The following is a 26,002-nucleotide window of genomic DNA, read 5'->3' on the forward strand; positions in this document are numbered from 1 at the left end:
ATACAATATCGGCATTTCCCCACTCTGGCCAGCTAAACAGCAAGGGGACTAAAGAAGTAAGCGGATCGGCAGCGAGCCGAAGCAAGCGGCAAGCGGCCAACACCGCATCCAGAACGGGACAAAGTGCACGTGTCCCTCCAACACTGAGCGCTGAAGTTACCACCGGCTTTGGAGGCGAGTGCAGAAAGCTGAACCCCGTGTCTCAGGGAAAGGTAGGGACAGTAACCCGCAGCACTGCAGTATAGCAGCGGGCACCCATCCAACCCCTAAAGAGCATAAACATCACTGTGATCTATTTGTTTATCCATTTTACATTTATTTTATTTCTAATTTTATTTCTATTTATTTTAGTTCAATTTTGTTTGATTCCCATCCCCCTTTATTCTATTTTATTTTATTTTTCGATTCTTCTTTCATTTGAATGGTTTTGCAGACTCATAAAATATGGCATATTAGAGTCCTTGTTCACAATATTTTATAATTGCATATATTTATTTATATAGTTTGAACAAGTTGGAAGCCAGGTCTGGTTGTCCACCCGGAATCTTCATCTGAGAGTTCCTTCAATGAAATTTGCACCACGCTTCATTGGTCCCTTCACCATAACAGAAGTCATTAATCCAGTGGCCTATTGTCTACAGTTACCCCCATACCTAAAAATCCCTAATTCCTTCCATGTTTCCTTATTAAAGCCCCTAGTTCTGACTAGGTTCCACAGTGCTCTACCTGCTTCTCCTCGAGTCCAGACGGAGAGAGAAGTTGAGTTTGAGGTCGCCAGGTCTTGGACTCTCGTCTACGCAGAGATCATCTACAGTATTTGCTAGACTGGAAAGGTTACGGTCCAAAGGAACATTACTGGACCGATGCTCGTGATGTCCACGCTCCCACGCTCATCAGGAGATTTCATTCTGCCCATCCGGAGAAGCCTGGTGAGTGTCCTGAGGCCACCCCAAAAGGGGGGGTACTGTCACGGCCAGGGTATTTCAGCATGGTGCTAAGGGGGGGTTACCTGTGAGGTCGTTGTGGTGCGGGCTGTCTGGTGGCGGAGCTGGTGTCTGGCGGGGGGCTTTGGCTGCGCGCATTGTTGTGCGGGCCTGTTGTCACTCAGCGCTGGTAAGGCCTGGCGACGTCTCCGTTCCATTTGGCATGTGCGCCGCCATTTTGCCTTCTGGCCATGTGATGCGGCTGGCCAATCCTGGTGAGTCACATGTTCCCTCCGGCCAGTAACAGCACGGCATGGAGTATTTAGGAAGGGTCAGTGCCTTCCTTCTTTGCCAGTGCAACATGTATCTTAGCCTACCTGAGAGGGAGTTCTCTGTGCTTATCCTGTTCCTGTGAAATTCGCTGTCTGCCTGTCAGCTCCTAGCTTCCGCTGGACTACCCCGCTTCCTCCACCACCCTTGCCCATACCTGAGTGCCTGAGCCTGCTGACATCCTGCTCATTTGCCTTAGTTCACTACCTGCATACCTGGCTTATTATTTTCCTGCATCACTACTGCATACCTGGTTGATTATTCCAGTCTCACTACCTGGACAGTTCTAATTGTTTCTACTTGGACATTAACACATTACTCCCACCACAGAACTCTAGTGCACGTCTATATATACCTGGACTTTTATTTACTGCCATATTTTATGTCTACTCAAGCACCTATTAAAAACCTAGTTTTATATTCAAACCCTCTTCTGTGATCGCTCCTGCTACCACCCCGGGTCCACAAACAACCCAAAACATAACAGCCGGCTATTTTGATAATATATATATTTATATATTTACAGTGGCGTACGTTCATCGCAGATGCCCGAAGGCAAGTTATAATTTGGTGCCCCCCAGTCACAACTGCTGTAATGTAGCAATCCACATGCAGACTATAGGTAGACGAAAGCAGCAGCTGATGGTCTGACATGGAGCTCTCCACTAGTGTATGGTGGCTTCTCAGGTACGGGGAAGGGGTGCCATGTATTGGGCGGCCATGATGGTACACTCCAGGTACATAGTTACAGCCCTAAGAGGGGAGGAGGTGCCCCTTCAGAGCTGGAGCCCGGCGGCAGGCGCCTCCATTGTCTCCCATTGCTTTGCCCCTGGGTACTTATCATACTATCCCTTTAAACTGGGACACTCATGAATTACACATATACACACGTGTCCTCATGCACTATTGCTTTAGTCAAACCAACAGTCCTTCTCACCTTCTCAGCGCGTGCAACTCAGAGAGTCTGAGGAATAATTTACTAAAGTGAGAGTTTTTAGAAGTGGAGATGTTGCCCATAACAACCAATCAGATTCTAGCTATTATCTTCAAGAACAGGGGTGGGCAATAAGTGGCCCTCCAGCTGTTGTTGAATTACAAATCCCAGCATGCATTGTAACATTTTTAGCAAGGCCAAACAGCAAAACTGTGACAGGGCATGCTGGAATGTGTAGTTTTACAACATCTGGGGGGTTGCTTATTGCCCATACCTATTCTAGAAGGTGCTAGTTACATTTTAAGTTTAATCTGATTGGTTGCTATGGGCAACATCTCCACTTCTAAAAACTCTCACTTTAGTATATATACCCCTGAGTCTTTTTCAACCGAAAATACATCTTAATCGCAAACGAATGCGACAACCAGCTTCACAAGAATGCAATGATTCATTTGATATGCGACTGAGCATGAATCTGTATCCTAAATTGAAACAGCGTGGTAAGCCTATATGCAGGGCCATATCAAGGTCTGTGGGTGCCCCTGGGCAACAAACGTGTGGGGGCCCCTATATATATCTATATAGACACACACACATATATATACAGTCAGGTGCATAAATATTGGGACATTGACAGAATTTTCATATTTTGGCCTCTATTCACCACAATGGCTTTGAAATGAAACAAACAAGATGTGCTTTAACTGCAGACTTTCAGATTTAATTTGAGGGTAAATACATCCAAATCAGGTGAACGGTGTAGGAATTACAACGGTTTCTATATGTGCCTCCCACTTTTTAAGGGGCCAAAAGTAATGGGACAAACTAAACAATCCTAAATCGAAATTTCACTTTTTAATACTTTGTTGCAAATCCTTTGCAGGCAATTACAGCCTGAAGTCTGGAATGCATAGACATCACCAGACACTGGGTTTCATCCCTGGTGATGCTCTGCCAGGCCTCTACTGCAAATGTCTTCAGTTCCTGCTTGTTCTTGGGGCATTTTCCCTTCAGTTTTGTCTTCATCAAGTGAAATGCATGCTCAATCGGATTCAGGTCAGGGGATTGACTTGGCCATTGCATAACATTCCACTTTTTGGCCTTAAAAACTCTTTGGTTGCTTTTGCAGTATGTTTCGGGTCATTGTCCATCTGCACTGTGAAGCGCCGTCCAATGAGTTCTGAAGCATTTGACTGAATATGAGCATATAATATTGTCCAAAACACTTCAGAATTCATTCTGCTGCTTTTGTCAGCAGTCACATCATCAACAAATATAAGGGAACCAGTTCCATTGGCAGCCATACATGCCCACGCCATGACACTACCACCACCATGCTTCACTGATGAGGTGGTATATTTTGGATCATGAGCAGTTCCTTTCCTTCTCCATACTCTTCTCTTCCCATCACTCTGGCACAAGTTGATCTTTGTCTCATCTGTCCATAGGATGTTGTTCCAGAACTGTAATGGCTTTTTTAGATGTTGTTTGGCAAACTCTAATCTGGTCTTCCTGTTTTTGTGGCTCACCAGTGGTTTACATCTTGTGGTGAACCCTCTATATTCACTCTTGTGAAGTCTTCTCTTGATTGTTGACTTTGACACATATACACCTACCTCCTGGAGAGTGTTCTTTATTTGACCAACTGTTGTGAAGGGGTTTTTCTTCACCAGGGAAATAATTCTGTCATCCACCACAGTTGTTTTCCGTGGTCTTCCGGGTCTTTTGGTGTTGCTGAGCTCTCCAGTGCGTTCTTTCTTTTTAAGAATGTTCCAAACAGTTGATTTGGCCACACCTAATGTTTTTGCTATCTCTCTGATGGGTTTGTTTTGATTTTTCAGCCTAATGATGGCTTGCTTCACTGATAGTCACAGCTCTTTGGATCTCATATTGAGAGTCGACAGCAACTGATTCCAAATGCAAATGTCACACCTAGAATCAACTCCAGACCTTTTACCTGCTTAATTGATAATGAAATAACGAGGGAATAGCCCACACCTGTCCATGAAATAGCTTTTGAGTTGATAGTCCCATTACTTTTGGCCCCTTAAAAAATGGGAGGCACATATAGAAACCGTTGTAATTCCTACACCATTGACCTGATTTGGATGAAATTACCCTCAAATTAAATCTGAAAGTCTGCAGTTAAAGCACATCTTGTTTGTTTCATTTCAAAGGCAATGTGGTGGTGAATAGAGGTCAAAATATGAAAATTCTGTCAATGTCCCAATATTTATGCACCTGACTGTATATATATACACACATATATATATATATATATATATATACACACACACATATATGCACATATAGACATACACACACACATCTATATATATATACATATATATAGTATACACACACACAGTACACATATACATGACTTACTGTTTCAGAGGCAGGGAAAGCATATTGGCCAGCAGAAGGGGGCGGAGCCAAATCCAGGGGCCGGGTCTTAATCGTTGGCCGGGCAGTTGGCTCAGATGAAGAAAAATAACAAAAAAACAGTTCATCTTGGGGATTGGGGCCGGGGACAGTGTGTGGGGGCCCCGGGACGACCACCCCTGTTGCCCTCCCTATAATCTGGCCATGTCTATATGTGTGTTTTGCAGGCATTACATAAAGACCTTGGGCTATATTTATGAAGTGGTGACTTTTGGCGGGTTTGATGCAAAAGACTGCAACAGTAACAGGGCTTATACACCTACACGACCAGCATAAGATCAGATTCATCATACGTTTTCCGTTCAATCGTCGCCAGTCCTGACCACACGTGCTTTTATTTTTACACACGATTTTCATGAGATCAGTCGTACGAACACGCGTCACTATACGACGGATCGTGTAAATGGTTGATCGTGCGGCTCACCAAAAACATGCGATGGATTGGCCCCAAATTTAAATAGAGGGCTGTGCTTAACTGTGGGTGTAAAAAATGCCTGCCTCTTCAGCTCTGTGCACTCCTGTTTGCTCTGTGATTAGTGAGGCTTGGTTTTTACCCTGCTGAACGCTCCACATTGCTAGCTACTGTGCATTGCTTTGTATTGCCTAGAATTACAAAGTGCTTCTTGCTCTATTTCCTGTGGTCGGTCTGTTTTCTGCTTTTTTGTGGTGATGGATCCCTGCCGTTATAGAGCACTGCTGTCCTATGCTATGGTCAAGCTGAGTGAGAAGATTGAGAGGGCCCAGCATAGGAGGAGGATGAGGTCCTCCTGGACCAAGGATTGGCTGCTGGAGAGGGAGAGTTAATCCTACATGCCCATGCTGATGGATATGAGGGAGAACAATCCGGACGACTACCGCAACTTCCTGCGGATGGATGACACCACCTTTCAGGAATTGCTGTCTGGTGACCCCCTATATCCGGAAGCAGGACACCTAATTTCGGATGGCCATCACGGCTGAGGAGAGGCTTGTGGCTACGCTGAGGTACCTGGCTACGGGATGCTCCTTTGAGGACCTAAAGCTTGGGATCCGCATCTCGGCTCAAGCTTTGGGACTCATTATCCCGGAGACCTACAAGGCTCCGGGATAATGAGGTGTTGCAGTTCCATTACTGTAAGGTAAGTTAAAACACACACCACGTTTTTTTTTGGCAAAGCAGAGAAAATTTTTATGTAGTTTCTGGATTTTGTTTGTTCTGTGATAAATTTGCTTTAAAAAAAAACACTTATGTGAAACTTATATATATATATATTTTGATATAAAGATGGGTAAAATGTTAAAACTATCACCAATTTACCCAATCCCTTGTAAATTTGGTGCGGCATGACCTTTGGTGTTTGCAGTACAGATTACAGAGGCGCAAACACATGCAGAAAGTGCAAAATCAGTGATCCCGGCCCCACTGACATGCATTTCCAGCATGTGTACCAAGCCGCCTGAGAGTCTGGGTCACAAACACCATGCTGAATTCAGCACCATACTTCCAGGGAGTATGAAACTTCATTAGTAACAAACAAGTGTTTCAAATATTTAGGGAAACACATAACAATTATGATAAAACATCATTGTCCTCATTAGCTTCACGCAATAGTGTGAATAAATTGGATGGAGAGGGTGGAGTAGAACTCATTTGGTAGGATGCTGCAGTTGATTTAATATTTTCATAGGAGGAGGTGTTTAGGGGTTCTGTTGTTTTGGACTTTGTACGCCAAAGACAGTCATGGTGCCTGTATAGCTCGATAAAGCCAGTTATGAATTCTGGTTCACGATCCGGAAACATTCCTATGGTGAAAAACACAAAAAATGGAAAGTAAAAAGGACACATTCATTGGGTGGTTTTAATATAGCCACCCCCAACAGTGGGGGTGGCCATTGAAGTATGGTGGCCCCCGTGTGGACTTATATTCTGGTCACCCCCAACAGTGGGGGTGGCCATTGAACTATGGGGCCCCCGTGTGGACTTATATTCTGGTCACCCCCAACAGTGGGGGTGGCCATTGAACTATGGAGGCCCCCGTGTGGATTTATATTCTGGTCACCCCCAACAGTGAGGGGTGGCCATTGAACTATGGTGGCCCCCGTGTGGACTTATATTCTGGTCACCCCCATCAGTGGAGGTGGCCATTGAACTTTGTGGCCCCCGTGTGGACTTATATTCTGGTATTTTAAATTTGGGAATATGTCTTCCAAAATTTTATATTAATGTGTTTTAGGGTTATTGTTTTTTTGTTAATAAAAAAGTTGAAATGTTAATGTTATTTATTGTGCATAATTGTCTATGGCAGGGGTCTTCAACCTTTGGCCCTCCAGTTGCTGTTGAATTACACATCCTTGCATGCCCTTCAACCATTTTTGTATAACAGCATGCTATAACTGTGCCAGGGCATCCTGGGTACTGTACTTCCACAGCAGCTGGAGGGCCAAAGGTTGAAGACCCCTGGTCTATGGGGTCAAGCATATATCCAATTTTGTAGCAGTATATGTGCTTTACATTATTACATTAAAAAAACATGGCCGATGGAGTGTGTAGTGACCGATGGTCATAGGAACAAAAACAAAGGTGGCTGCTAGGCACATAGGTAGGCAAGGAACATGGCTGGCCAAACAGGGTGTGCCCATTTTGTGCCGGGCTCCAGGCTACGGACACTATACAAATGCAAAACATTGGTGACCGGTGGGCATTGTGGGGGACACAATAGGTAGATGGTGGGCATTGCTAGGCACATAGGTGGGCAAGGAGCATGACTGGCCAAACAGGGTGTGCCCATTGTGTGCCGGGCTACAGGCTACGGACACTATACAAATGCAAAACATTGGTGACCAGTGGGCATTGTCGGGGACACAATAGATAGATTGTGGGCATTGCTAGGCACATAGGTGGGCAAGGAGCATGGCTGGGCAAACAGGGTGTGACCATTACTCGGAAAACTGACAAGTTCAGTGTCTGCAGGGCAACAACCGCTATGCATATATATACCAAACATTGGTGGCCGGTGGTCTTTCTGTATCATATACATACCTGCACAATCGTAGCTACAGAAAAAAAGCTGCTCTTCTCCGTTCGGACACTGTCTGCAGTGGGCGTACACAGGAATTTCTCACTCAAGTGACGGGACTCCCACGTTCAGATGCACGATGCGTCGTATGCTGAAAAACATGGCACAATCTGCATACGAATACGACGGATAAGATGTGCTGCACATATGATCATAAGATCCGATTGAAGGCGCAGTGGGAGCGCGCATCGTATAATATCATAGTTAAAAAATACACGATTTCTACAAGATTGATCGTACGGCAAGTCAAAAAACGTCTAATCGTCCAAAAATCGCATAGGTGTATGGGGGTCTTAAGTGTAATATAGCCCCTGGTGGCAGCAAGCCTGACAGCAAAACACTACAGACCTGATCTTAGGGAAGATTATCTGAAATGTAATTAGCAATAGCATTACTGTGCTATAATAAAACAATATGTTTCTGAAAAAGAAAAACATTAAGGTAACCATTGGAATCATAAAGCAACTTACTCCTACGCTGCATCATAAATGATAAAGCCCCAACATATTAGGTAGCGTGGTACAATCAGGGACACTTTGTTCTAAACTGGGTGTCAAATATTTACAGGTAAGCAGGAAAAATTGTAATCATTGTATGCCTCGTATAAACAAAATCCCTTTATGGACACAGAACAACCAGGTAGAGTATAACACATGAAGAATCATGATTACTGTATTTCTAGGCAAAGGCATGTATTTTGGTAACCATGACAACCTGTCCTCGCTGTTATCTGTTATAATCATTTGCAATTCTATCTGCCTACACACATATACTAATAACATTAATGTGCATTTTAATAGATACATACTAAGAAAGGGTCAAATACATCAGTGATGTCCTTTGACAATTTTAATACAACACTGCATAGAATTAAAGGGAGATTCAATTGATGTACAGTCGCTATGTGCAACTCAGCACATCGCCTATAATTAAGAGCAACATCATTCATTTTCCTGCAAAATGCACATGCAGCTTCACATGCTTGTGATTCTCTCTATTATAGGATTTGAAGTTATCCATTATTGGCAATTTATAAAAGCCTGAGAAACAGACAGTATATTTTTTTTCTTGCTAAACTTACGCCAGGGACATTGCCTTTCTATTTGACATTTGGAGGGTTTGCTGAATTACCTTCTACCACCTACAAGGTTGCGGAATACTGCTGGGATTACCAAATGTTGGTATTTCTATTGGTTGGAGGTGCGGGTCTTGTTTTCCACATATAAATTAGCACAAGGTTATACAAAACCTGTTACTCCTACTTCTTGAGCAGCAAGATCAAGAGTTTATTAAGATTTACAGGCCCCCTTTGGAAAACTGCTGGACCTTGGGGCTAGGTACGTACTGTATTTAATAAAATGTTTTTAACAAAACTGTGGGCCTGATTCAGACCCGGTCGCAAGCGCTGAGCGCTCGCAACCGGGTTGATGGTGGCCCAGAGCGCATGCGCACGACGGAGCATGCGCGAGACCCAGATAGCAACGACAATCCATCGCTCCGGGTCTCGCACCAAAGAGGGGCGTGCTGTCGATGTTGAGTGACAGCAGCCCCCTTTGGTGGGCGGGCCGGCAGGGGTGGCTGCCTAGACGGAGGCGTTCCCATGAGAACACCTACCGTCTGGGGGCGGCCCCACTGACATCACAAGTGATGTCAGTGGGAGAGCTTTCGGCTGTTTGAGCCGAAAGCTCTGTGGGGCTTGCGGCCACGAGACCCTACCACAAGGGTCTCGTTGCAAGCCCGATGGTCGCGATGGTCTTGACCATCGCGACCATCATCCTAGCCGCATTGCTGTGGCAACCCACAGCAATCCGAGCAGCCAGGAGGCCGCTCCGTAAAAAAAAAAAAAAGACGCCCTGATTCAGAGCGAGCGCTCTGTCAGAGTGTCCGGCTCTGAATCAGGGCACGTGTGCTTATTTATTAAAGTGTTTTTAGTGAAACTGTTTCTGTGTCTTTGTATTTCTTTGCTGAATACAGGTCTCAGCTGGCCCTGGTACCAGGGCAAGCTGGCACTTGTGGTTCTAGAACCAGCTTGCCCTGCCAGTCATGATTGGCAAACAACTGGAACTTGTAGTATGCCAAAAACAAATAATTTTTATTATTTATGGGGTTAATCATTAACCCCATAAACACTGGGAATCGGGTATGGGGAAGAGAACTGGTGCTATTGGTACCAAGATTGGTTATAACCAGAAAAATGGGCCAATATGCAAGTCCGACATGCCTGCAAAAACCAGCTTTGGTGCCAACTGGCCTTGGTCTGAATGATGGGAGGACCTTACCACTGTGGGTACATCCTCTATGTTTCTACCAGTCCAGCCTGGCAAAGCCCAGTGATGGTTACCCAGAAATCAGGGGGGACCCAATGTTTGTTTTTCCTGATTTTGGGGTAACCAGCACTAGGCTGAAAGCACTATTGTTTGTAAAAAGTGGAGGAGACCTCCGTGCATTTCTTAAAAATAATTTATTTTTTAACATTTTTGTATTAACATGCAGAAGTAGGCAGAGACAGCAGAAAATCTTTCAATGGGATAGAATAGTTATAAAAGTTGGCTACTGTAGTGGAAAGAGTTACACTTTTAGATGATCATTTAGTTGGTAAAACATGTTGTACACATAGATGAACAGTTGTATAGTGTATGGTCAGCTTAAGACAACATCTACTGCATATTCACACTGTAATACGCTAAAACATGGTTAGAAATGTGTATGTGTTGCAGTTTGGGGTGTAAATGTAGTGATCCCTGTGAAATGTGCGCTTCTTGGGCTGTTTACAAGAACCTTTTTGTAGGCAAAAGCTTCAATAATCCGATCATGTGAAAGAAAGGGATGAGGGGAAAGATGCATTTGAAATACAGAAATGTAAAAGCATATAACAAATCATATACCTTGCTATAGCTCCTTGCATTCATATACAGTACAAATAAAATTGCAACCTATGCAGTAATGAAGAATGAATCACAAGATATTAACAAATTGACAGCTTCATTAGAGAATTCTTATGGGGAAATGAAATTAGCGGGGTTCCAATGCCTTTTAGAGTAAGCTGCGAAGGAGAAGGCACTATGGGCCTGATACAGAGTAGTTCATTGCTTGTGTACACCTCTGATGTTTTTAGATCTGCACTGTGCATGTGCAGATCTGGGGTTGTGATGACGCTCACACTGCCCCTAATGCCACAGCGTCAGCCCCATCGCAGTCCCCCCTAAGCCGCAGTACGATTGACATGCTGCAGCCATTTATGGGCGGGGGACAGGGCAGCTCTGCCTGCGTCTCCGGAAAACGGGGGTGTGACGGCCCCATAACAGCTGCTCTGTGCTTAAGTTGCAACTCTGAATCAGGCCCTATAGCTTTTAAAAGGAAGGATCAGTTAAAGATCTGGAGAGTTTCTTCATGGAGTCAGCCAGATATGAGATCTCCTTCCATCTGACCGGCTGCAGAGACCGATGCAGAGACTGCTCAGACTTCACAGCTGATACACGTTTGTTCAACGCCTCTATTCTTAAAGAAATGTGGAGTAGCTCATTTTCCTTATTTGCTATCTGAAAAAAAAAAAAAAGAAACATAATAATTATTAAAATTTAAGAACAGCGTACTTCAAAGTGAATGCCCACTTGGTAATCTATGAAGACAAGCCAATAACATCAATCAGGTTCTAGTTTTCAAAGTTGGTGGGTTCTCTGAGATGAAATAGTAAAAACTTCAACCAAACTACCATTTTAGGGGTAACCACTTTATTATTTACAATTTTGTCTTAAAATAGAGCTTGTTACATCTTCATATTAGATTCAACATAAGAGTGAGATCTCCAGGAACACAGAGCTCCTACTGCAAAGCAGGAAACGTGTTCCACGCTGGAACTTTCTGTACAGAGTGTCTTTATATTCCGGTCCCACACCAGAGCACACTGACTTTACTGCCAGGTCATTTGAGTTTGACCCACCCACTTGGAACTGTCTATTCCAGTTATGAGCAACAAAATTGTTTGCTATAAAGATAACACACTATTAAGTGAGTTTTCTCCTTAAATGGATGGCCATGTTGATACGTGATGTTTTAACGATTGCTTATAGGAGCCTTTAAGACATGTCCAGGAATTCTACCACCCCCGATTCAGACCACAATTAAGAGAAGTAATAGCCTTATTCATTTCGCATCGTTACTAGCGCCCTTGATTGTACCATTTCTCTAATTCCATAACCCCTTTGGTTCTAGAATAGAAGCAGGCAATCATACAGCTTGTGCCAGAAGAGTCCCAAGGTGTTCATCCTCTTTCTCACTGTGTCTTTATATAGTCTTGTGCATAAATATTGGGACATTGACAGAATTTTCATATTTTGGCCTCTATTCACCACCACAATGGCTTTGAAATGAAACAAACAAGATGTGCTTTAACTGCAGACTTTAAGATTTAATTTGAGGGTAGTTATATCCAAATCATGTGAACGGTGTAGGAATTACAACGGTTTCTATATGTGCCTCCCACTTTTTAAGGGGCCAAAAGTAATGGGACAAACTAAACAATCCTAAATCGAACTTACACTTTTTAATACTTTGTTGCAAATCCTTTGTAGGCAATTACAGCCTGAAGTCTGGAACGCATAGACATCACCAGACGCTGGGTTTCATCCCTGGTGATGGTCTGCCAGGCCTCTACTGCAAATGTCTTCAGTTCCTGCTTGTTCTTGGGGCATTTTCCCTTCAGTTTTGTCTTCATCAAGTGAAATGAATGCTCAATCGTATTCAGGTCAGGGGATTGACTTGGCCATTGCATAACATTCCACTTTTTAGCCTTAAAAAACTCTTTGGTTGCTTTTGCAGTATGCTTCGGGTCATTGTCCATCTGCACTGTGAAGCGCCGTCCAATGAGTTCTGAAGCATTTGACTGAATATGCGCATATAATATTGCCCGAAACACTTCAGAATTCATTCTGCTGCTTTTGTCAGCAGTCACATCATCAATAAATACAAGGGAACCAGTTACATTGGCAGCCATACATGCCCACGCCATGACACTACCACCACCATGCTCACTGATGAGATGGTATGTTTTGGATCATGAGCAGTTCCTTTCCTTCTCCATACTCTTCTCTTCCCATCACTCTGGCACAAGTTGATCTTTGTCTCATCTGTCCATAGGATGTTGTTCCAGAACTATAATGGCTTTTTTAGATGTTGTTTGGCAAACTCTAATCTGGTCTTCCTGTTTTTGTGGCTCACCAATGGTTTACATCTTGTGGTGAACCCTCTATATTCACTCTTGTGAAGTCTTCTCTTGATTGTTGACTTTGACACATATACACCTACCTCCTGGAGAGTGTTCTTTATTTGGCCAACTGTTGTGAAGGGGTTTTTCTTCATCAGGGAAATAATTCTTCTGTCATCCACCACAGTTGTTTTCTGGGTCTTTTGGTGTTGCTGAGCTCTACGGTGTGTTCTTTCTTTTTAAGAATGTTCCAAACAGTTGATTTGGCCACAACTAATGTTTTTGCTATCTCTCTGATGGGTTTGTTTTGATTTTTCAGCCTAATGATGGCTTGCTTCACTGATAGTGACAGCTCTTTGGATCTCATATTGAGAGTCGACAGCAACTGATTCCAAATACAAATGTCACACCTAGAATCAACTCCAGACCTTTTACTTACTTAATTGATAATGAAATAATGAGGGAATAGCCCACACCTGTCCATGAAATAGCTTTTGAGTTGATAGTCCCATTACTTTTGGCCCCTTAAAAAGTGGGAGGCACATATAGAAACCATTGTAATTCCTACACCGTTCACCTGATTTGGATGTAATTACCCTCAAATTAAATCTGAAAGTCTGCAGTTAAAGTACATCTTGTTTGTTTCATTTCAAAGCCATTGTGGTGGTGAATAGAGGCCAAAATATGAAAATTCTGTCAATGTCCCAATATTTATGCACCTGACTGTATGTGCCATATACACCTATTTATCTAATCTAAATAATCCCATCCTGCAAAATGAAATCTTGTTTCTGCCTTTCAGAGCAAAGCTAAGTGCTGTGTGGGCCTCAACTACACTTAGCAAGGAATGTCCTTATGCCACCCATCTCCTCTCAGTTTCACACTTTTCCAGTTTCTAAGTGTCCCTTATGTCTTCACTGCACTGTGATAGACATATTGTATTTATTTGTTGTGCGATGTCTTGCATTATTATATTGTAGATACAGAATAGTTTATTTGTGGTCTATTCATTTGATTCCATTAATTGCATACAATCACACTATGGTTAGGACCACATGGAGTTCTTTACCAATAATCAGCTGTTGCTGTCATTTGTGTAACTTCTTAATAGTGTCACTCATAGCCTTTCTTAAGGGGAACTACACACTTTGGCCCTGATTCAGATTTGCTCGCAAGCGGACCGATGTTTAGGCACTGCGCATGCGAGGCGTCTGGCGTGCGCTAGCCCCGCCGAGCGACTGAAGTTAAAAAAAAAAAACGCCCACAATCCCAGCGTGCGGGCAGCAAGCGGTTCTGAATCAGGGCCTTTGTGCGGTCCCGCAACTGAAAGAACAATATACACTTTCATTTTTTTTAACAGCTTCTGGACAGTGCAAGAATGTAGACAGACACTTATGGGACTGTGTGTTAAATTATTAAGAGACTAACCCCACACTTTTAGGCAACAGATAATGCATGAAATTTCCTCAGTGTATTTCAGGTCTCAAAGACCTATTTTCAGTCATACAGTTTTATACAGAGTATTTAAATTCAATATGTATCAATAGTTATTTATCTGTTGGGTTCTTCATTCTATTATTGAATTACAGTAGCAAGTTCCAAATAGGATTAAGCAGAGAATATTAGATATTGTATTAGAAACGTTCCTAAAATAAATTAAACATATTATATAATCATGCTAAATGCCCTGCTTTGGAGAGGCAAGAATAGAGGCAGGCTAATTTTCACAGCATGTGGCTCTGTGCCCCTGTTAAAGCAATGAGGACATCTGCCATAAAGTGTCCCTGCATAATCTCATAGATGGTGGGTACACAGACAGATGCAGGCTTGGGGTATTCCAAACTGCAGAATACTCTCAGGAAGGTTAAATGTGAACAGAGCGATCAGCATACCATGTAACTGATGATGAATAAGTGAGTGAGGGAAAGCAAGAGAGAGGAAAGAGAATAGAGAGGTGAGAGAGATATGCAATGGTTGATCCAAAATATTAGTGATAAGCACTGCTCCAATATTGTATTGTTATAATATAAAATTATTGTTATAATATAATATTGTATTGTTATGAGTGCCTACCATGACCCCGAGTCTGCAGAACCAAATTACCAAATAATTCACCTACTGTATAACAACCCTCTTTTCCAAAACTACTATTGGTCACTGGTATTCGTCTGCCACCAGGATTATAAGTAGTGCAGGCTTAAGCTCAAAGCCACATATATTTAAAGGTAACAGAACACTTCAAAATGACTAAATGGCATAAGAAATGAAAAGCACTAGCTAAATATACAATTTAACTAGATGGCACCAGGAACTAAATATGCCAACTAAACTGAAATAACTAGACAATAATAAATCTATTTGTAAACAATAGCTAACCAAAACTTCAGAATAGCTCTGGTAATTACACTGAAAAATATGCTACAGGTTTTCTGAATAGCACAGATAATTGCACTGCAGGAGAATGCTGGGCAGATCTGTTCATATAGCACAAGTAATTCACACAGAAGAGAAATGCTAACAGGTTCACTGTTTTTCTGCATAGCACAGATAATTGCACTGTACAGAAATGTTGGCCAGACCTTCCAAATAGCACAGATGATTTACACATTAAAAAGACACTGGGAAGATCTTGAATGTTCTGAATGGCCCAGATTAGTTGCACTGTAAAAACATACTGACAGGGCTCCAGACTCCTAAACATCGCAGATGATTAAAGTGTAGAGAAACACTGGGCAGATAAAACCCAGATTGATTGGACTGTGGAGAAATGCTGGTAGATCTTCCAAATAGCACAGATAAACAAACTCCCCAAAATATCACAGAGCAGGTATCCAAGTAAACACCAGGACTGACAGGATCAGACTGATTTCAACCCACAAAGAAGTGAACACCCAATCATCAAAGGTCCAGAAACCAGCAAGGCTCTGAACTCAGCTGTAGCACTCAAGATTCAGAATACAACCTGGTCTGTACACCTTAATGGTTGCCAGGAGCGAGGCTGGCTTTAGGGCCATTCAAGGAGTATGGCATCCTTCAGCCACAGCAACCTGGCCGGCTCCATCGGAGATTGAGAATCCCGCCCCTCTACCTAGCTGCTGGCATTCATGTTATTACAGTAGCTCAGGGGAAAGGAGAGGGGGAGGGAAGAGGCGGCAGTGTAACACAGGCCAGGGTGCACTGCCGTTCTGATAGTCAGATATGGACCTGCTCAGGGAGCTGACACACCCAGTGCCAGCACTGGCCAGGAGACTGATTAATACCACTAGAGCTAACCGCATCTGGAGCTGCTGAACTGTGTCTTTTCCGGATTCTAACATCGATTCAATTATTTATTCTTCATTGCTGCTGAAGATATGCATAAGTAAAACTTACTGTAAAACACTACCAAGAGAGTTCGTGAAATACATTTCTGGATAACTGCTTTCTATTCCCAGAATTCTGGGGAGAAATTATTATAGTCCAGATTTGCTATATAATAATTTATAAAGAAAAAATATTAAGAAATGAATACATTTTATTATCAGATAAGGAAATTGTGAAGCCCTAAGAACTGTTAAGGTGTGTATACACTAGACGATTCACTCCAAGGGCCTGATTTTGCAAGGATCGTATTTGCAAAGCTGCATGCAGGCAGCTTTGCAATTGTGATCCTTGCAGATATGGTAATGCATCATGCCTCCTGTGCATTACTTACCCATGCTACGTTGTCCAACGCAGCGTCAGATAATCTTCGTACCATTGGCCGGCTGCGGTGACCCATGAGGTCCCGCAGCCGGCCGCCGCAGTTTAGAGGAAGAGGCCAGGAAATCTCCATCAGCCGATGGAGATCCTAGCTTCTTCCCTTCCCCGCAATGGCGGCGACACGCCTCCATTTCGGGAAATCAATGACAGTCTGCTACCAGTTTACATGTGGGCTCACAGACCTGTTCTTCACATGCGCACAACCAGTCTGGCGCCTGCGCAGATTCCCAAACATCAGGAATCTGCATTCAGCAGTGCACTAGCTTGCACTGCTGAATTAGGCCCCATGAGCGATATCGTCTAGTGTGTCCCCGGCAGGGGTGTGCGCAATGTCATTAACGACATAGAGCACACACACTGAACGCGATCATGAATAATATCTTTCAGTGCCGGGCACCCTCCCTCATCCCCAAACATGCAACAACCTGACAATATCATCAGGTTGCCTGCATGTTCGGGCGATGAACGACAATGACCAACAACCCGCGGAAGCACGCATCATTGGTCGTTCGTCGTTATCGTTCGCCGATTTAGCGTACGCACTGGCCGATATAGTAAATGACTGAACGATAACAATATCGCTATCGTTCAAAATATTGGCAAGTGTGTATGCACCATTAGAGACGGTGAACATTTTTGAAGCAACAAAGAGCGAATTGTGTTCAAATGTATGCAAAAATCCAAACAAAACACACACATGAATAGATTGGAAGGAATACTGAAATGCTAAAATCTACTTCTCTAAACTATTTGACAATTTTCTGAGTGATGAAACAATCTTGCAAAAACAACTTTTGCGTGTTAACTATACTGATTTATTGTTCAGATTCAAACGATGATCTGACCTAAGATCATTACATTGTTTTATGATTCCAAGTTCTGGAGAACTTAGCCCTCTTTGTTAAGGCCTTATTATGATAATTTCTGGCACATTATTTCTGCCTACTGTTGTTCAATGTTTTATGTACCCATATCCACCAGATTTATCTGTTGGGTGATCAGTGCATAATTATCTATGCACATATTTAATAAATAATATCTTTTTATGGTTTACTGGGCTAACACCAATTATTTGTGACACTCTTTTTCTGCCATTATTGTTACCCTTGTGAGTTCTAATTAGGGATGCTCACAGTCACATTTAGGCTTGCTCTGACCCTAGAAGCGCCCACACAAGCACACTGTAAAACCTTTTACCATTGCTTTATCAGTATAGCCATAAAGAAAATGGAGAATTCTGTTTTCATGTCACACCTGAGAGAGTCAGCTGTGAAAACACTGCATGAAATATATTGACAGTAGAATCATTGAGACCATTGAAGAGTGACATGGTAACAATATTACCAACAGTATTTACTGTTAGTTGACCCTTGTTTTAGAATGCTGGCTAGCAAACTTTAGCCTGTGGGACGAGTCTTCACTGGCCCATGAGCAGTCGCCCATCCCTAAAACACATAGAACTCAGGGGTTGATTGGTGATAATTGATGATAAGTCCGCTATCCTGTATCATCGATTCCAATCAAATAACCAGCACCATTGGTTCCAGTCCGATACCTGAATTAATTGGTTCCAGTCTGATATCCTGTATCATAAGTCCCAATCTGACAACCAGCACCATTGGTTCCAGTCCGATACCTGATTCCACTGTTTCCAGTCCACTATCCAGCAATCCGATCCCATTCTGGTGTTCAAGCCAATACGGTCCCATTTGGTGTTCAAGCAATCCGGTCCCATTCTGGTGTTCAAGCCAATACGGTCCCATTCCGGTGTTCAAACCAATCTAGTTCCATTCCAGCTATCCAGCATCAGGTCCCATTCCGGTGATCTAGTATTCCGGTCCAGAGCCGTTCCCAGAGATTCCTGCACATGCGCAGATCACTTCTCAAGTTAACCAGCCTCACTCACTCTGACCCCAGTCCAGATTCACAAACAAATCAGATCCTGACAAGTAGCTTTCAAATATGCCCTGCTGAAAGCCATTAGTAGAGCCACTCTCACTGTTGGCAAAGGGCTCACCTGCTGGTGCGAGCTGGACTAATGGAATTAGCCGTGAGGCCACTTTACATGCACAATCTGGTAGATGCAGACCTCTTTGGCCCAGATTTCATAGGTGAGGTCAGGGCTCACTACAAGTCAAACATGTCATGCTTAGACAGGTGGCTCCTAAAATTATTTTAAAACACAGACTGAGTCTGCCCCATTCACTTCCATTTCCAAAATATATTTAAAGAGTTGAAGCCCCTTGCTTGACAGTCTTGATAGCTCGACAGTGGTGGAATATAGAATTGGCAGACCCATCCTCCAAAGGCTGGATGATTCATTTCAAATAGAGGTCAAATTGGTCATTCAGACTAGTGCCAAACGTGAAGGCGCTGTATACACACATACAAAAGAGATGGTTTAGGATAAAAGGGCTAGCAGATATAACTTTTATTTTTTGCCAAAAATTGGTTTTGACTAAAAATAGACCTATAGTAGGTTTTCCAATTGGTCTAAGTCTACCCCAAACACAGAAGTCTTTTGCATTGTCTACTAAAGTGACCATCTGTTTCAGTGGACTATCATGATGATCAAACTCTCAATAGCACCTTACACCTGCACATGTTTAATGAAAGCAGTATTTCCATGCCATTTTATTGTTACCTTCCTGAGAATGGAGTCTACTGCATAATCTACTTTGACAATAATCTGCTGACACATTCAGACTGGGACATATAAATCAGTTAACTATGTCTACCCTGGCCAAGTTTGGCTTATTCATATACAAGCCAAAATCTGTCCCGACTTCCTCCCAGAACATAACTTTTTTGGGGAATGCATAAGAGATATCTATTCTCTCTCAGTTCCTCCAGAAGAGATCAGAATTATGTTTCACTGATAGTTCAACATATAAATTTAAGCAGTGGTTCTCAAACTCGGTCCTCAGGTTACGTTTTCCAGGTCACCCAGCAGGTGCACAGGTGTATTCATTACTCACTGACACGTTTTAATAGCTAATTATTTCACTTATGTTTCTGAGGAGGGATCGGCATAAAATACCTATCCGGCGGTTCAAATCTCGACGCCACAAGCCCGGCACCAGTGAAGATCCCGACTGCTCTAAAGGTAAGTACTAACTAACCTAACACCCCCTAACCCTCCTTTAGGGGTGCCTAACCCTAACCTCCCTCCCTAGTGCCTAAACCTAACCCCCCCTTCCCCGCTGCCTAAACCTAGCCCTCCCAGGGGGGGTGCATAACCTTAAACTCCCCCGGGGGTGCCTAACCCTAACCCCCCCTTCCCCTAGCCTAACCCTACTAGGGGGGTGCCTAACCCTAAGACCCCCACTTCACGGGAGCCCCTAACCTAATCCTTCCCCCCCAGCAGCTGTCCGCGCCTGGCTTACCTTCGATCGGTATGCCGGGCGTCAGGCTCCCGGCATAGGTAAAATGACAGGCATCAGGATCTCGACGCCTGTCATTAGACCCTTTCCGGGATTAGACAGTCGGGAAGCCGGTTGTCGGCATTTCGACTGCATCCCTCTGAGGACACCTGGAAAATATGCACTGTTTGGGTTTGTGAGAACAGAGACTGAGAACCTGTGCACTTAAGGGACAAAGTTATTTGAAAAATGAAGGCCTTGTACCCAGGATTCTTCCATGACTGACACTGCAGATATTCACAGAACATATTGAGAACAAGCATTTCTGAAAGGTTATGGAGTATTCACTCAGTACCAGGCAGTGAGAGGCAGATGGTCCACAATGGAGCAGTAAGCTCATTATCAATCTACTCAAGTTAAGGCCAGCCATGTTAGTCCCTGAGGCTTTAGTTCCCTGTGACCTTTGGGAATTTGCAGTTCAAATTTGTCTGGATAATAACTGCAGTTTCTTACCTGAACAGGATGGGAGGCTCTACTTGTCTGCAATGTGCACAGAAGCCTCAGGGATCAGGCATTGGTCTATTTAAAGTATATTCACCTAACAGCAGTGTACATTCATGGTAACACTAAACGAACTGGATGATTCTCTATCACCAACATCTGGCTTTGGGCAATTTGGCCTTATTTTAATATTTTAAAAATATGGTTCAAACCTTCAGGGGTTCCTATAATAGATATTTTTGCAACTCATTTTCAAAGCTCAGGTTCCCACCTTTATGTCCGGAGTGTGGAAACAGGGTTCCATGAAGAAAGACGTAATGTCTTTCCCGTGGTCAGAATTTATTCTTCCATATTCCATTACGCCACTGGCTCTTCTACTGCATAAAATTAAAGCAGACAGGTATCCCAGTTAGTTCTGGTTTATCTTCTCTCGTCATCCATAGCATGATTCCCTAGTTTCAGCCAGCCAAAGGGCCCAACATTCCTTTTGAACTCTACAAAGACTGCTTCCAGGGAACTCCAGATCTGACATTGTTGGGATACTAACATACTCAAGGGTGTGTTCTCCTAAAGTCATTAATGTCTTATTGAGGCCATGCAAGGACCTCTGACATGATTAGAGAATTTAATGCATGGCGTAGTACTGCGAATACAGTTAGATCAGCTGCTCTCCATCTGGTGTTGGACTTTCTTGCTGCCAAATATGAAGCAGGTTTAGCATCAGCCACGATCTTCATCAGCTTTGTAATCACCAAGGTTAACTGAAGACATACTTTACCATAACTTACTCAGAGGAGTTTTTTCCTACCCAGACCTATTAATCCACAGTATTCAAGTACTTGGAATATAGAGCCTGTTCTAGCCTTATTAACTGCTTTTGACACAAGTTCAGAGAGTGTCCTTTTAGCAAAGAAATTTGCATTAATACTAGCTTTAGCTAGTGGTGCCGAACTAGCATTAATTATATTACCTATGCAAAATATCTTCCTTTAAAAATCATACAGTTCAGTATAGTATGTCTATATAATCTATATAATCAAAGATGAGACAAATCCAAGTGTATATTTGGTAACATGCCTTACCACATACTGCGAAGCTTCCCTCAAATATGAAGGGAAGCGTTTCAGTTATTTATTACTTGCTGTAAACCCTTTGGACCTATCAAAACCTCTACAAATAGATAGATAGTTACAGCTATGAAAAGATACGTCCCTACAATCCATACTGCATACCATTGACTGGTCCACTAAGTGTACATTTACCAAACATGATTGGAAACCAACCAATTTGCAATAGACTGACTTTCTCAGAGCAACCACCAGGTGTGTGGTACTCTGCCCACCAGCTGTTGCTAGGTGATAATCCTCCCAACAAACAAACGGTAGTTTGCAGGAATCTATGACCTGCATACTTACTTTGTTCTAGGGAGTAAGATTGTCCACTCTACCCACCCTGCATTGTTCCATTCTATGTTTTTGTTAACAGTGCAGTAAACAGTTTAACTTGAAAAGATTCATGTCAGTGTTTTCTTTCGTTGTATTTGAAGTGATGTACCTTCCTAAGTAGGCTTCCAAAAAATCTGGCTATGGGGCAGGCTCAAGTGGTCACATGATCATCAGCTCAGAGAGCAAATGCTCGGTCCTGCCCTCCTCTGTTGGGACAAGCAAAGTGATATTTTTCACTTTCCCATGTTCCAGCGGTAATGGACAAGCTTGCTTATCTATCCACCAGCTGTTCCTACTGTAGCTGGCAATATTATTTCCTAGAACAAAGAAAGTTTGCAGATCACAGATTCCTATAAACTACTGTAAGTGTGCACCATGACCTACTGCATTAATCGCAGAGTGTTGGCATCTGACATGGGTCTTACAGTAAAACAAGACTGGTCCTCTGGAACACCCATAGGACCAAAAGTTAATCAAGAGGCCACATAGGCTGTGATCAATACTAAAGATGCTGACCAAATGTGATAATTTCAGGGTTCAGTCTTGGGAGGCACATGCCCCTCTGGCCCAGTGCAGCCCTGGAGCTGTGGTAAGAAAATTGCAATGTTCTAAATACCTATGTACTAGGTTTAAGGTTTAAAAGATTGCTTTGTATGTAAAATGACAACTTATCAAAAAACCATGGTGTGGTATAAAGATAGCTGTAGATTATGGATCCTAGTTGATGGATCCCAGCAGGTAAGACTCCTTGGAGGGGTTGGAAGAGAGTGAGCAATGAGTCCAGAACAGAAAAAAAAATTCAAAATCATAGTTCCCATAGATGACAAGGAACATCAGTTTTCTGTCGATCAGCTCCCAGTACTTAAATAATGCATGAAAACATTGTAAAATCTCTTACGTTAATGGTTTCATAAATCTGGCCAAAATTAAAACTGAGCAACTTTAGTTAAGTAATGCGGAAACTGCTCTTTCCACATTATTTATGAGGATATTTGGCTTCATAAATAGATCCCAAATTATTTTAAAATACAACCTTCAAAGTCCACTGAGTTTATCAAAGTTCCACCACATAGATTCAAACAATACTGCAGTAAAATTAGATGGAAAAATCTATTTTGTCTAAATGGATTGTATAAGCCAATCAGCAATGGAAAAATGATCCTGTGAAGTTATGTGTATCATACCAAAAATTACTAAAGTATCCTCTAGGACAGTGGTTCCCAAACTTTTTTAAACCGTGTCGATCTAGAGTTTCAGAATTGTTGTCACGGCACCCCTAAGCCAAAAGTAATTCAGAAATTCAGAAAAAAAATGTAAAGTACTGTAGTAAAGTGAAGTGAATTGTGCTTTTACTTGTCATCCTTATGTTCAGTTATGAGGTGGTGGACAGGCTTGTGCTTCTGTTTGTCCACATATTTACATTACATTGACCAAAAATGATTTGATTTGATGCTGGACCACCATCCTGAGGCACCCCTGCAAGTGTCCCAAGGCACCCTAGGGTGCCACGGCGCACAGTTTGGGAACCACTGTTCTAGACATTAAATTCAAAGCAAAAAAGTGCATGAGCTAAAACACTTCTATTTCTAGAATGCATTACTTTGTAAATGTTGCCTCTCCATATGTAACTGTATGTATGTATCGAAACCACTGTGCCTGCTGTTAAAAATAAACACACAGCTTGATAATGTTACCACTTAGACTCACATTCTTGCTTGTTACAGTTTCTTCCACAAGTCATACTCTATGAAAACACCTAGGAAAAGAATCTACTGAATACACAAGCTCTAATTAGTGTCAGTTTTCTAACTTGGCAAAGAATCTGTCTTCTGAAAAGATTTTGTGAAATGCGTACGGTGTGTGACAACGCTGTAACTGATAACCCCTATGCACGTAAAGTTGCTCTAGAACAAAATGTTTTTCTGCTACTTGAAATACGATGTGTTAAAAAGATAAAAACCAACCAAACAAAGGCATTATTTAGTTACACATCTACATGAGCATTGTTTTCTGCCATATTTTGTTAACTGCATGTTGTTTTTTTGTCCCTTGCCCCTTTGACCATCGACAGTGCATGGGGTACTTGCTGTCTGGTCTTACAGCCATGAAATTTTAAAAGATCCATAAGCATATTTGCCGACTTCAGGGCACTACACTCTGGGAGGGTCCAGGGGAGTAGGCGTCCAGTTAACAGTACGGGGGAGTGATGCCACAATCATCATGGTAACGTCCTTGATGTACAGTGCCGCTATTAGAGGAAGTGTACAGGGGCAGTTGGTCCAAGATGACGGAAATCAACACAACATTCGGGTAGGCTAACCCACTTTCCCACGAGACCAGGAGTCTCCCAGACATTCCAAGAGAGCAGGTATGTGTGAGCAAGGCAGCACTGACTATTTCACTTGTGATTCTGTGAGGATGCCAGAAAAACATGCACTGCTAGACAATACTCAACACTGATGTAAAAATCTCAATTGCAGTGTGAATAAGTTACATGGGCACTGCAAAACCAGTAGTTCAAGAGAGGTACAAGTAGTTGGGAGATTGGTATTCATGTAAACAGAAAAGCATTGACACCTAAAAACAGACAAAGCAGCCAATGAACCAAATGCAGGGTGAAAGCTATAACGAAAAACCAGTGAATCCAAGGACCAAGAGCCAGAATGGATACTCATACAAGCCAAGAGTTAACAGCCAGACTATGAAGCCAGTCAAGTCATCGTGAGCCAGAAAGACAAGAGACAAATGAATTAAAGAATTATCTGGCACAGAAGTATAGTCAGCAGGGGGGTATCTACCCATTGGCCAGGATGGCACACGCCAGGGGTGCCAGCCAAAGGAGAGCGCCGCCCGGCAGTGCCACCCACGGGCAGGGGTTAGATACACCCCTGACTGACTGTCCATGACTCCCCGCTCCCACAGTGCATACCCAGCTGTTGGCAGTCTATCATTTATTGCAGCAGCCAGCCGTCCTTAGCCATCTGTCATAGAACAGACGCTGGCACGGTGCTGATCCTTCCCTCACAGGCAGCCACTCAGAATGTCTGTGGAGGCTGCAGCTGTCTCTGTAAAGCTCGAACAGGCTCAAACAAAGAAAGTGTAGAGGGGATGGGGAGGGGGGAACCTATTAATGATATGGGGCTGCATACGCCGGCTCAGTTCGGAGGAGCAGCAAGTCTGTATACAGTGTAGAAGCTGCGGTGCTGGCAGGTAACGACACACAGCGGCGCCAGATGGAAAACAGCTAGCGGTATACACTCTAGTTTACTGATGTAGCTGGAGCAGGTCTGTATGCAGTGTGGAAGCTGTGATGCTGACATACAGGTAGCAGCAGTAAATGGCTAAGTCTGTATGCAGTGTGGAAACACCAGCTGATGATGTGTTGCTCCCACTGACACAGCTCCATCGTCAACATCAGGTGGATGCGTATACATCTTATGGTGAGCGTAATCCACTGAGGTATTGCCCTCCCCGGGACAGAGTACTGGGGATCGAAATCTGCAAGGTGGTGAGGTTGATTCACGGTGAGGAGGTTGAGTTTGAAAAGCCAGCATTTGAGCTTATTGATCCTTATATTATACACCTGGATAAATGTACACGTTAATTCACAAAGGCATAGTTGACTTTATATTTGTTCTTCTTGAGGCTATTCTGCTCTATTCTATACTAGTTTTTTATTTATTTCAATTATCTTTGGTCAAATTAAGTGGTTTTATTATATGTAAGGTGTAAAATATATCCCAACAATCATGTTATATTAAATGAATTTGTAACTTTTTATTATAGCGCTCCCTTGTGTGTGTTTTGTCATACAGAAAGTAAATAAAGAGAAAGACATCAGAGCAGAAACAGTCTGTAGTACAGAGCTTGCCCTTTAATAAATTCCTTCCACAGTACAGAGACAGTTTAAATTACAGAGCCCACCTTACTGTATAGTCTGTCATTACTAAAGAAATAAGTTATACTACAGAAACAGGATTATTACAGTCAGTCAGATACCAAGCCAGCAGATATCCTAGAGTAAGTCTACAGCCATGGCCAAAAGTTTTGAGAATGACACAA

The 26,002-nt window shown here is 42.8% G+C and overlaps 1 protein-coding gene across 3 annotated transcripts in view; it reads right to left on the reverse strand.

The window, feature by feature from the left end:
- Positions 1 to 10,181: 10,181 nt before the first annotated feature.
- LOC148509471 (uncharacterized) overlaps positions 10,182 to 26,002 on the reverse strand; it is an 88,389-nt gene continuing 72,568 nt past the window's right edge. For all 3 annotated transcript variants that reach the window (XM_088443110.1, XM_088443112.1, XM_088443111.1), the window contains exon 10: positions 10,182 to 11,227. In XM_088443110.1, coding sequence (XP_088299236.1) covers positions 11,039 to 11,227 — 189 coding nt within the window. In that variant the 3' untranslated portion in view covers positions 10,182 to 11,038. The remainder of the gene's footprint in view (positions 11,228 to 26,002) is intronic.

The sequence above is a fragment of the Taudactylus pleione genome, unplaced genomic scaffold (assembly GCF_031769625.1).
Source record: "Taudactylus pleione unplaced genomic scaffold, aTauple2 ptg000326l, whole genome shotgun sequence".
NCBI lineage: Eukaryota > Metazoa > Chordata > Amphibia > Anura > Myobatrachidae > Taudactylus > Taudactylus pleione.